At 32.4% G+C, this 13,274-nt stretch overlaps 2 protein-coding genes across 4 annotated transcripts in view; both read left to right on the forward strand.

Annotated features, from left to right (window-relative positions):
* Window positions 1–13,274, forward strand: part of LOC145305908 (voltage-dependent anion-selective channel-like) — a 326,720-nt gene that overhangs the window by 66,441 nt on the left and 247,005 nt on the right. The gene's annotated exons all lie outside the window — the stretch shown is intronic.
* sprt (PDZ domain-containing protein sprite) overlaps window positions 1–13,274 on the forward strand; it is a 175,151-nt gene that overhangs the window by 56,662 nt on the left and 105,215 nt on the right. For both annotated transcript variants that reach the window (XM_080147771.1, XM_080147772.1), the window contains exons 2-4: window positions 7,587–7,752; window positions 8,581–8,680; window positions 11,423–11,481. In XM_080147771.1, coding sequence (XP_080003897.1) covers window positions 7,587–7,752; window positions 8,581–8,680; window positions 11,423–11,481 — 325 coding nt within the window. The remainder of the gene's footprint in view (window positions 1–7,586; window positions 7,753–8,580; window positions 8,681–11,422; window positions 11,482–13,274) is intronic.

The raw sequence follows: 13,274 nt of genomic DNA on the forward strand, positions 1-13,274 counted from the left end.
ATTTTTATTTCTGCTTAAGTGGTTTTTAAACACATACACATTACACAAACACACACTTACACACACACACACACAAGCAAATATATGTTTTAGCATTACTAATAATACAAGAACAATTTTAAAATACCACTTTACTTGTTACAAACTAGATGAAAATGAATAGTAAAATATTCTTGGGAAAATATTTTAATGCAGCGAAAAACATAAAGAATATTGAAATAAAAATCAATTTTATACACAAAATTTATGAAAATAAATAAATTGTTATAGTATTAAGAAATAATTTTACCCAAGAAAAGTCTTTTTAATGTGACTTTTATCTTTTATTTTACTGTTTTATGGTAAGGAATTGTATATTGAAACCCTGTGGGTAAACAATGCAAATAAAACAGGGTGTTCCTATAATTTAACCCTATATTTTGTAGCTTGGTTAGGTCACTGTAGCCCATCTGGGTTAACAATGCTTGCAAATAAGACAGGGTGTCCCTGTAATTAATCCCTATATTTTTTGTAGCTTGGTTAGGGCACTGTAGCCCATCTGGGTTAACAATGCTTGCAAATAATACAGGGTGTCCCTATAATTTAACCCTATATTTTGTAGCTTGGTTAGGTCACTGTAGCCCATCTGGGTTAACAATGCTAGAAATAATACAGGGTGTCGTTATAATATATCCCTATATTTTGTAGCTTGGTTAGGTCACTGTAGCCCATCTGGGTTAACAATGCTTGTAAATAATACAGGGTGTCCCTATAATATATCCCTATATTTTGTAGCTTGGTTAGGTCACTGTAGTCCATCTGGGTTAACAATGACTGCAAATAATACAGGGTGTCCCTATATTTAACCCTATATTTTGTAGCTTGGTTAGGTCACTGTAGTCCATCTGGGTTAACAATGATTGCAAATAAGACAGGGTGTCCCTGTAATTAATCCCTATATTTTTTGTAGCTTGGTTAGGGCACTGTAGCCCATCTGGGTTAACAATGCTAGAAATAATACAGGGTGTCCCTATAATTTAACCCTATATTTTGTAGGTTGGTTAGGTCACTGTAGCCCATCTGGGTTAACAATGCTAGAAATAATACAGGGTGTCCCTATAATTTAACCCTATATTTTGTAGGTTGGTTAGGTCACTGTAGCCCATCTGGGTTAACAATGCTAGAAATAATACAGGGTGTTTCTATAATATAACCCTATATTTTGTAGGTTGGTTAGGTCACTGTAGCCCATCTGGGTTAACAATGACTGCAAATAATACAGGGTGTCCCTATAATATATCCCTATATTTTGTAGCTTGGTTAGGTCACTGTAGCCCATCTGGGTTAACAATGCTTGTAAATAATGCAGGGTGTCCCTATAATATATTTCTATATTTTGTAGCTTGGTTAGGTCACTGTTAAAAATAATACAGGGTGTACCTTTAATTTATCTCTATATTTTTTGTACTTTGGTTAGGGCACTTTGGGGTAGGTCCTAGGACCCTAAAGGTAAACATTGCTTGTAAATGTTACAGGGTGTTTCGGTTCATAAACTAAACACTAAGATATAAAATGTGTTAGAAGTTTATATATATTTAAAAAAAACAATATTGTAACTGAAGCCCAGAAATAAAAAGAAGTTAAGTGATTGGCCAAGAGAATCATTGTAATAAATATCAGAAGCATATGTTATATATTAGACGCATAATAAATAACATTCTCTTTGTAGAACTCACTTACAAATGAATTATAGAGTAGATGTACATTGTTAAAGGAAATATTCTCAAAAGATATTAAAGTTGGCCCCAAAAAAACTTAAGTACATCACATTTCTTTAATAGAATAGAATATATATAAAGTAGTAAGGTTTTTTTTTGTCTGTAGGTCAAGATTACGATAACTACTAAACCACTTTCCTTATTCCTTCGTTTACAGAGCTACTAGATTCTAGGAGTGCAGCTGCTAGTAGAATGTAATAGAGTAGATACTATCAAAATTATATATTGCACTATCTCCCCGTTTTCGTACAAGCACCTCTAAGTGCATTTTTTAAAAATGGCAGTTTTTAGGGTCCACCCTGTTTGCAAACATTGCGCAAACTTTCCATTTCTATCATCCTTCAAAAACTGTCAACGAATTTACAGGGATATAGGGGAAATAACAATTATTCTATAATCTTTGTTATTTTTGGGTGTGGGATAATGCAACTTTTATCATTTTTGCTAATTTTGAATATTTTGGGGTGAGGCTAAATTGCGGTGTATGCAAATTAATCCACATTTTAAATCCGTTTTTTTAGTTTTGCCAGACTAGATAGAATGAATTATATATTATTTATTGCATTGTATTACATAGACAGCTTTCCGCAGATATTAAAATAAATAATTATAAGATTATTTCCAGTTTTGTTAGCCCCATCACAATTTAATTTAATGATTTTTATTTTAAATTTGTGTAAAATTGTCTGTAACATAATTTTTAAGTCAGTTTCTGGTCCAGCGGATATAAATCAGTTTAGAAGTCATACTGGAAAATGAATTTCCCATTGTCCTATTACCATATTCCTGATAAATTTCAAATATTTTTGCAGTGGAAAGGGTTTGTGTGCAGTGTGCACATGCTACAAGCAACATGTTTCCCAAAAGATGCATATGAGAGGATTGTAAGTTTTGACCTATAGTATAATTTTGATTTAGATATTGCCAAGGAAAAATAAAATAAGCATCAACAAAAAATTAGTTTATTTCATAATTGTATACTTTCTTATCTATGAACAACTTCCAACTTTTATTGAAAATCTACACTTTATTTTTTAAAATGTGAATCTAATGGGGAGGGGGGATTATTTTCTATTCTTAATCTAGAAAAAAAAACTTGTCCCTTCACATTTTTTATTTTGTTCTAAAGAAAGTTTGATTTTGTAGCTCAAATTGGAAATTTATGGGAAAGTACCAAAATTTGTTTTTGTACCACTAAAAATCCTCCAGATTTTGGAGCACATTGGCTAAGCATCCATAAAACTACTTTTACCCTAATGCAAAATCGTGAATATTGTTCACTGCAGAAGATCACTGCTTGTAAGCCAACTTGACAAAAAAACAACGCGGCATTATGCACATGGGTTAAAAAAACTACAGGGCATTATGCGCATGATAAAAAAATTTGGTTGTAAAATTTCATGGAAAATTTCAAAACAATTAATATTGATATTAGATTGTAATTTTTCTTAACTAATTCTTAATTTTTCTTAGGTATGTATGAAATCAGCTTTCAAGAAAGCTCCTTTTTTACTTGTGGAATGGGGGAGGGGGGTTGGGTGTCTCAACTCTTATGAAAGAGACCAATTTATGACAATAGCCAATCAGATTAGCAACCAAAATTACTTAAGCTTGAGACACATAGATAATAGACATACAAACGGATAAAGAGAGTGATAGAAAGTAATAAGGGAAGACATATGGAAGGCCATACAGAACATACAGACAGACGGATAGACAGATTATTGCTTGAACTAAAAGTAAAAGACCATATTCCTTTCTTTAACCCACTTAAAATGCTTCGCTATCAATGAAATATTGAATGCAATTATTCTTGTAGAACCAAAAAATATAGAATTAAAACGCCTAATGAAGCAAATAAATATGATTTTAGTTTGAAATTCAAAGCATGAATTCTTAGTATATTATTATTATTATTATTTTATATTTTTCTTAAATAAGGAAATACACGACAATTTCGTGAAATAATGCATAAAAACACATAGAAAAAAAAGGATGACAACATCATTAAATAGCAAAACACAAAAAAAATCATGGACGGCCAAATAAAAAAGTTTGTTTTATTGCAGATGTTCAGTTCTCAAAGAAACAGAAAATAACAAGAGACAATATTCGGAAAGATAAAGAAAATAAAATTTAAAAAAAAATAAGTATTTATGTCTTTGAAGCATTAACGACATACAGACAGACAAAACTATTTACATGTTAGATGCGCCCAGGTCTTAGGATTCTTTACTGAAAATTTTAGTTGTCTATCTCAAATAGTAGCTGAGAAAATCACATTTCCCCCAATAGCGTTACGGACTGATTGACTAACAGAAGGAAGGACAGACAAAATCTAGGATTTCAACATACATGAAAATAAAGCTTTTATTTGGAAATGTATGCAGCAAAAGATCTCTTTAATGGCACAACCGAGTGGGTTTTAGGCTAGTTTTTGAAGTTTTACTGTCAAATATTAAATAAAATTATTATGGATTTGAAATTGTCACAAAACTTTTATTTAAAATATGTTGAATATTAATGATTAATGTATGTAGCACGAGATCTCTTTAATGGCACAACCGAATGAGTTTTAGGCTATTTTTTTTAAGTTTCAAATAAAATTATTATGGATTTGAAAAGCTTGTCATACAAAGAACACACCTTAGTTGTCAAAAAGTTTTTATTTGAAATATTTTGAATATTAATGATTAATGTATGTAGCAAGAGATCTCGCTAATGGCACAACTGAGTGGGTTTTAGGCTAGTTTTTGAAGTTTCAAATAAAATTATTATTAATTTAAAAAGCTTGACGTACAAAAGTCCAAAAGTTGTTTTAAAAAATATGAATATTAATGATAAATGTATGTAGCACACTGTTAAAAATAATTTTTTTTTTTAGCATCAGATAATACTATACATTCTTCACATTAATGTATAGTATCAATCCGTACGTTATAGGAAAAAAACCTTATTACAATACAAGGAAGATTCCAATACTGTATTGAGCAATACTTAGTGTTCTATGGAGTAACATGTAGTACTAAATAATGTATTTGTCTGTATAGTATTATCCAATACGCTCTTTGGAATAATATTCAATACGGTAGAAGTAAGTTTTTAATACTCTCCTTTGCAATTTTTGATATCCTCTATCATAATTTTTGATACTCTGTAGAGTATGAAACTGTTTTACTTTGGATGAAAGATCAGTTTATAATATATGATTATTATATGTACATATACATTTTGTTATATCAACAAACATACCAAGCAGAGCAATAAAACATTAATTTAAATGTAAATTTAGTAAAAAAAATGACTTTAAAGATGTTTAGGACTAAACATGATCCTTAAAAATAAAAACTATGGTCAGTCATAATTACAAAAATCAAAACTATAAATCTAAGCATAAATAGAAACATTTCATCTTTGTCTAAAACGACCAAGCAGAAACACTTCCATGAGAGGTATGCACCAATGGTGTCTGTTTCAATTATTCTTTACAGTACGGATTCGTACCCTAGAACGTATGAATAGTTACTATTTTAATATACCATTCTCTTGCGTATTGTCTGATTCGCTACAGCGTATGAAATAGTACTAAATTAAAAAACATTTCTACAGCGTATTTTTCAGTACACTAGAGTCTATCAAATAGTACTATTTTAATAAACATTTCTGTACCGTATTTTCCAGTATTCTAGAGCGTATCAATCGATACTAAAAAAATGTATGGGTTCTGTATAGTAATAATTATTGTGTTATATAGTATTACATAGTGTTATATATTAATTATATAGTTGTAGCGTACTTACGGTTCCAATACTCTCCAGAGTATCAATTGATACTAAATAAAAAAATTATTTTTAACAGTGCAAGAGATCTCTTTAATGGCACAACTGAGTGGGTTTTAGGCTAGTTTTAGAAGTTTCAAATAAAATTAATATGGATTTAAAAAGCTTGAAGAACAGAGCCTAATTGTTTGAAAGTTTTTACTTAAAATATGTTGAATATTAATGATGTAGCAAGAGATCTCGCTAATAGCATAACAGAGTGGGTTTTAGGCTATTTTTTTAAGTTTCAAATGAAAATATTATGAATTTAAAATGCTTGACGTACGGACCTTAATTGTCACAAAGTTTTTATTTAAAATATTTTGAATATTAATGATTAATGTATTGTTTTTCTTCATTAAACACACATTATTATGGTTTCAAACAAGAACAACTAGATTCATGATTTTTATTACAATTATTTTTATTAGTTTAGCTAATTTTTAGCAAACTAGAAGTTGATTTCGACAACCAACTTTTTTATTTTAGATTTTAAAAAGTAAAAAAAATTGAGGGGGGGGGGTTGGTAATAGACAACCATTCCATTTAAATTTTAGTTTTAAAAAGAAAAGAAAAAATGTGGAGGGTTGATTTTTTCCTTAGGGTAATTCTTCTTGGGAGGTCGTTGGTACCCTCTCCAAAATAGTTATAAACCTTTCCTAGACCAATGAAAAGATTCGCTGTAAAGGAGAACCATATCGGTTCAGCGGTTTGCATGATCTCTTTCTATATTCCTCTCTCTTTATCTTTCTTTTTCTTTCTCTCTCTCTCTCTCTCTCTCTCTCTCTCTCTCCTTCTCTCTCTCTCTCTCTCTCTCTCTCTCTCTCTCTCTCTCTCTCTCTCTCTCTCTCTCTCTCTCTCTCATTCTCTCTCTTTCTCATTCTTATGTGTAGGTTATCAATTCTGTACTAATTGATATATAATCGTCTAAATACTATCATATGGTAATTTGTAAATAAAAATCATCGAGAAGCTTTAAAAAAATCGACGAAATTTGTGGTTTTTATTTCATGGTTTGAAAAATCTTTAATTTATGACAGAGTAGTATATTCTTTATCAAAAAAAAAAAAACAAGAATGACAACATAAATATAAGCGAAGCTCTGAATTAGTAGGACAAACGAACATTAACACTTGTAGAGTGTCAGCAACTGATTAAGTGACAAGTTAAAAATCAACATGTTTTAATTTGGCGTACGGACATTCTGGCAACGATTATAGAGTTTCTACACTATCTAAATCATACCTAACTACTACAGGAATCACCATGTATTTTTTTCGTTCTAAAATTATACTAAAATGTTTGATTTCCTTGTGTGATTTGACTTTTATTGTTTAAATATTGTCAATTTAAACAAGGATGACAAAATCAAAAATAGAAATAATGAAGTGTCAAACCTTTTGATATAAAAAAATTCTTATTTTTAAAGCTATGATTAGATGTATACTAAACTTTTAAAATCATGCCGTACATCCTTGGAAAAACAATTTCTAAATCAAGTTGATAATATAATTATATTTTATCGAATTAAGTTTTAATTTGATAAACAGACAAGATTATACCTAATTGTTAGAGGACTCAACAAGCAAAGTTTACAGTCGATAGGACAATTTTTACGTGTCTCCGATGACAAAGACCAAAGTGTGTTAAAAATCACCCATGTGACGTCATATAAATGGGAGATTTTTGTGGTTTTCTTTCCCACTTCTCCCATCTCCCACATTTTTATGACGTCACATGGGTGAATTTTAACACACTTTGTCGTCTCTATTCAACGGACTGGCCCCTAATTTATAAAATCTTCACTTTATTAAACTTTAGACAACAATTAAGTTCTAGAACCACAAGAAAATACAAAAATAATCAACAAATTTCCTGACACTAAATTAATTCCGGTTTATTCTTTTTTTGGTAGCGCAGCTACTCTATGATTAGAATTTGGACAGACGGACAGATGCTTGTTGATAACGCTATACACATAATGAAGACTAACTACTAATTTATATTTCAGGCTCGCAAGTGGACATATACAGTGATGGGGGTGGGGGAGGGGGGAGCAGTACCCCCACAAACGGTCACAGCGGTCATCACATCGGTCACGGGGGCATGTACCCGGGCGTGGAGAGAAGGACTCAGAGTGTGGTTAATGTTAAACAGCGGAAACATAGACATAACAGGTACTAATTTTTTAGTCATGGACGGACAGACAGACAGATTGACAGACGCTTTAACCAGAGAGAGAGAGGGGGCAATGGACTGTTTATTACACTAGTACCCAAAGTTTTATAATAACGTTTTCTTATTCGTTGGCTTAACAACTTTGGGGAATTTTATTGGTTGATTGATTAAGTTGAGTGTTCAAATGTTTCAATCACTAATTTAAAACTACAGAAGGGGTAATTTTGTTTATAATCATTGGGGGAGTATATCAATTTATCGGCCATTGTCTTATCCCTTTAGAACCCTGCACTTTAACACATGTTGGTACCGTGCCTGCTTTCTTTGTCATGAAGGTGTTGGGGTCGAGTCTGGACCACACCGCATCATATGAATAGCAAGAGCAGGGGGAATGCCTTGCAAGTGTTACGTAATACTGTCAGAAATCTAAAGGGATAAGACAATGGCCGATAAATTGATATACATCGTAAATGATGACACACAAAATTACCACTTTCATAGTTTGGTTGAAACGTTTGAACACTTGACTTAATGAATCAACAAATCAAAATTCACAATAGTCCCCAAAGTTGTTAAGCCAACGAATAAGAAAACGTTATTATATAACTTTGGGGCCCAGTGTAATAAACAGCCCATTGTTCCCCCTCTCTCTCTCTGTATCACTAATCATAGGGAAAGTTTAGGTTAATGATTGTGCATTCAAATGATTGGTTGTCTGTTAGTTTGTCAATGCCAAATGGTCTTAAGACAATCACTTAAATTCTAAGACAACATAGTATCTCCTAGGTTATAGGTAAAATAATACATTTTAAAATATTTCTTTCAAGGTTGGGAGGTATGGGTCGGTTATTCGGTTCCGATTGCGAGGAGGAGGTGACCAGTGTTGTATCCGACATACCTGGACTCTATGGGCGCAGCTGTAGTATGGTAAGATATTTGTTATTAGCTTCCCTCACTCTGTCTGTCTGTCTGTCTGTATGTCTGTATATAAAGTGACTATTTTTGTATCCGATATACCTGGACTCTACGGGCGCAGCTGTAGTATGGTAAGATATTTGTTATTAGCTTCCCTCACTCTGTCTGTCTGTCTGTATGTATGTATATAAGGTGATATACCTGGACTCTATGGGCGCAGCTGTAGTATGGTAAGATATTTGTTATTAGCTTCCCTCACTCCGTCTGTCTGTCTGTCTGTCTGTATACACGGTGTTTCAAAAAAAACTGCGTTTTCCGGTTTTGAGAAACAACCAGAAGGAATATGAAAAAAAGGATAATAGGTCCATATTCTATGTAAAAATGTACATCAGATTTACTTAAAGTGTTTTATGATATCTCTAAAAATGCGGCTGTACTGATTGGTACATGTAGGGGAAAAATGCTTGATGTTGAATATGAGATATCAATTAGATTGAAATAACTTGTATATTTTGCAACATATTGTTTCAAAAGTACAATATCGAAGTAGTAAAAGCTTAAATCAATGTCCCCATATGAAATTTTTTTTACATATTTTCTTTTTTGGCTCCATGCAAAGACCTTTTTAGGTTCTTCAGAATTTAGTTTTTTTCTATTTCTCTATGACAAAGTCATTTTTAGAAAAAAATCTCTATTAATACTGTAGGCATTGACAAATAAAACAAGTCACTTTTTATTTCATTTCAATATCTTTAAAAATAAGCAAGTTATCATGGTTTGAAATTGTTCGTAAAAAGTGCGTTTTCATTAATTACTCATGTTTTATAAGATGATCTCTTATAATCTGTCAATCAAATTAAGATATTAAGAGATTAAGGGGGGAGGGGAGAGGAACGAATATGAACAATTTTAATACTAAGAATTAAAATCCAAGCAAAAAGAATATTGATTTTTTATTTAAAAAAAGGCATTTTAAATTAAGTTTTAAATGTAATTATTAGATTATTTTGAAGTTTATGTTATAATGTTGTTTTCAAGTAAAAAAAAGGATTAAATTCAACCTTATAGCATAAAATTATTAAGAATACAATAACACACACACATTTCGAATTCTTTGGGCTCTAAAATGCGCTGTTGTTTTAAGAGATATTAAAAAACGCCTGTAACAAATTCTATGCATATTTTTATAGAGAATATGGACATATAACTATTTTTTTTGTACTCCTAATGGTTGTTTCCCAAATCTGGAAAACGCAGTTTTTTTTGAAACGCCCTGTATAAGGTGACCAGTGTTGTATCAGGCATACCTGGACTCTACGGGCGCAGCTGTAGCATGGTAAGATATTTGTTATTAGCTTCCCTCACTCCGTCTGTCTGTCTGTCTGTCTGTATATAGGGTGACCAGTGTTGTTTCATGCATACCTGGACTCTACGGGCGCAGCTGTAGCATAGTAAGATATTTATTATTCCCTTACTCTGTCTGTATATCTGCCTCTCTGTCTGTATAGCTGTCTGTCTCTCAGTCCGTATGTCTGTATATAAGGTGACTAGTGTTATATCGACATACCTGGACTTTATGGGCGCAGCTGTAGTATGGTAAGATATTTGTTATTAGCTTCACTCACTCTGTAGATCTGTCTGTCTGTCAGTCTGTATGTCTGTCTGTCAGTCTGTCCGTCTGTCTGTATATAAGGTGACTAGTTTTATATCGACATACCTGGACTCTATGGGCGCAGCTGTAGTATTGTAAGATATTTGTTATTAGCTACCCTCCCTCCGTCTGTCTGTCTGTTTGTATGTCTGTCTGTCTGTATATAAGGTTACAAATGTTGTATCTGACATATCTGGACTCTATGGGCGCAGCTGTAGTATGGTAAGATAGTTGTTATTAGCTACCCTCCCTCCGTCTGTCTGTCTGTATATAAGGTGACTAGTGTTGTATCTGACATACCTGGACTTTATGGGCGCAGCTGTAGTATAGTAGGTTATTAGTGTTGTATCCGACATACCTGGACTCCATGGGCGCAGCTGTAGTATGGTAAGATATTTGTTATTAGCTTCCCTCTATCTGTCTGTCTGTCTGTCTGTCTGTATATAAGGTGACCAGTGTTGTATCCGACATACCTGGACTTTATGGGCGCAGCTGTAGTATGGTAAGATATTTGTTATTAGCTTCCCTCACTCTGTAGATTTGTCTGTCTGTCTGTATGTCTGTATATAAGGTGACCAGTGTTGTATCCGACATACCTGGACTCTATGGGCGCAGCTGTAGTATGGTAGGATATTTATTATTAGATTCCCTCCCTCTGTCTGTTTGTCTGTTTGTCTCTCAGTCTGTCTGTCTGTATATAAGGTGACCAGTGTTGTATCAGGCATACCTGGACTCTATGGGCGCAGCTGTAGTATGGTAAGATATTTGTTATTAGATTCCCTCACTCTGTCTGTTTGAACCTATGTATTTTTTTCATATTAGTGTATGTATGTATGACTTTCTGTTTGACTGTCTGTTTGTATTTGTGACTATCTATCTGTATCAAAATTTTGCAAAATATGTATGTATGTCTGTAATTTTAACATGCAAAGTATGTTATAATTAGCTTAGCTTACCGTTTGTATGAAAGTACGTATGTAAATAACTTTTTACAACATCAAGTATGTTTAAAAAGCTTAGCTTTTCCCACTTTGTATTACGGTACATATAATGATTCCTAGATGTTCTATATATAATGTTTAATATATTACCTTTTTGTTTAGAATACGCTGACCGATAAAAAGACAATGAAAAAGAAGACAAGCGAAGGAAAACTTGAAAGGTAATGCTTTAAAAAGTAAAGACCTACGGACAGACAGACAAACGGACACCGTCCAGACTTATGCTAAGGTTAGAAAGTGCTTATAGAGCACTGCGGTGGATTCTTTAAAAAAATAGAGTCGCTGCATCGCTGGTGATGCAAAATTTATTTTTGTAGATTTTTTATGTAATTTTGGAGGATTTTTCACAAACACAATTTTGCCTCACCAGCGATTCAGCGACCCTAATTTGTTAAGAGAATCCTGAACACTTCCCTTATTTTTAGAATATTTTAAAGTAAAGGTTGATAATTTTTACAAATGACAACCACTGCTGGAAGCATTAACCTCTGGGGCCTATATCTCCGGTGCCCAACACAACCTAACCTAACCTAAAATAAACAAACTTCTTTTTACGGGCGGTTGCCATTTCCCGATGAAAAGGCTAGTAACTAATTTAATGAATTAAGACATTGATTGATAACACGGCTTTTTGATGATTTTATAGGAGCGAAGCTACTCTATACTTAATATTTTTCTGCATACAAACGTCCGTCACTTATTTTAAAAACATGACTTAGTTATTCATCGCAACGTACCAAAGACATTTTTCCACGGTTAGTAAATTGAAAAATGAAAATAATTTTACTTTTTATAGAAGATTGTCTATTTTACGATACAATACATTATTTATTATGTATGATCAAGAACCGGTTCTAGTCCTGCGGATATGATTCGGTTTCAAAGTCAAACTAGAAATTAAAATACAAAACAAGCATATTTTTAATGATGTACCGCTTTGCTACTTATTCAATGATACATTCGTCCTTGTTTTAACTTCGCTTCGCAGCTTTTTCCTGCATTCATAAGGAACGGGATTTATACATTGCTACAAGGAATATTATGGGTTAAGACGAAGCTTTTTATAGTGCCTATAAAAATGACGCCATGCAGGCCTACCATTGGTCAGTTAAAATGTATACTGGCCTACCATTTTTCAATTAAGATGTATATTGGCCTGCCATTGGTAATTTAGTCTGTGTATTGGCCTACAATTGGTCAATAAATTGTATGTTGGCCTGCAATTGGTAATTTAGTCTGTGTATTTGCCTATCATTGGTCATTTGTATTGTATGACGTCTTTTTTTACAGGCACTATGAGCAGCTTCGAATCGCTGTGCACGCCACTAATTAAGACATTGGACGTTGATTCGATTAACTTTGTTCATCCCCAATGATGATAAACAAAATTGCACTTTTGTAGTTTAAAATGATAGTTTGAACTAATCAATCAAGTTTTTAAAAAAGTACCCAAAGTTTTTAAGACAACGAATATTAAAATTTGGAACTAGCTTAATCCTACAAAAATAGAATCATTGTTAATGGGAAATGCTTTTTTTCTTGACTAGATACTTTTGGAGAAAAAATAGGTATCTGTAAAAAGATGTAAAATTCTGCGCTATTCGCTGAAACGAAAAAACACCCAAAAGCGAACGTGTATCATTTGAGAAATTAATCATCTTTTTATAGAAATTATCATTTTTAACATTTCTTTTATATAATTTTTCTCTATGATGATATTTTTGACCTATTGGGGAAGTGGTTTTAAAAAAACAAATAGCTAAAAAGTACAGGTGCAGTCAGCTAAAACGATTTTTTTACATTTAAACTGAACTTGGATACTAAGTATTTGCTTACATAACGGTTCAATGTTAATTTCCACTGGATTAAAACCGGTTCTGGAATTCATACATAGTTTTATAGAAATTTTGAACGAAAAGGATTTTCTTTTTGTTTTATTATCCGCGGACAATGT

This window comes from Acartia tonsa, chromosome 14, assembly GCF_053477335.1.
Source record: "Acartia tonsa isolate MP-2025a chromosome 14, ASM5347733v1, whole genome shotgun sequence".
Classification (NCBI taxonomy): Eukaryota; Metazoa; Arthropoda; class Copepoda; order Calanoida; family Acartiidae; genus Acartia; species Acartia tonsa.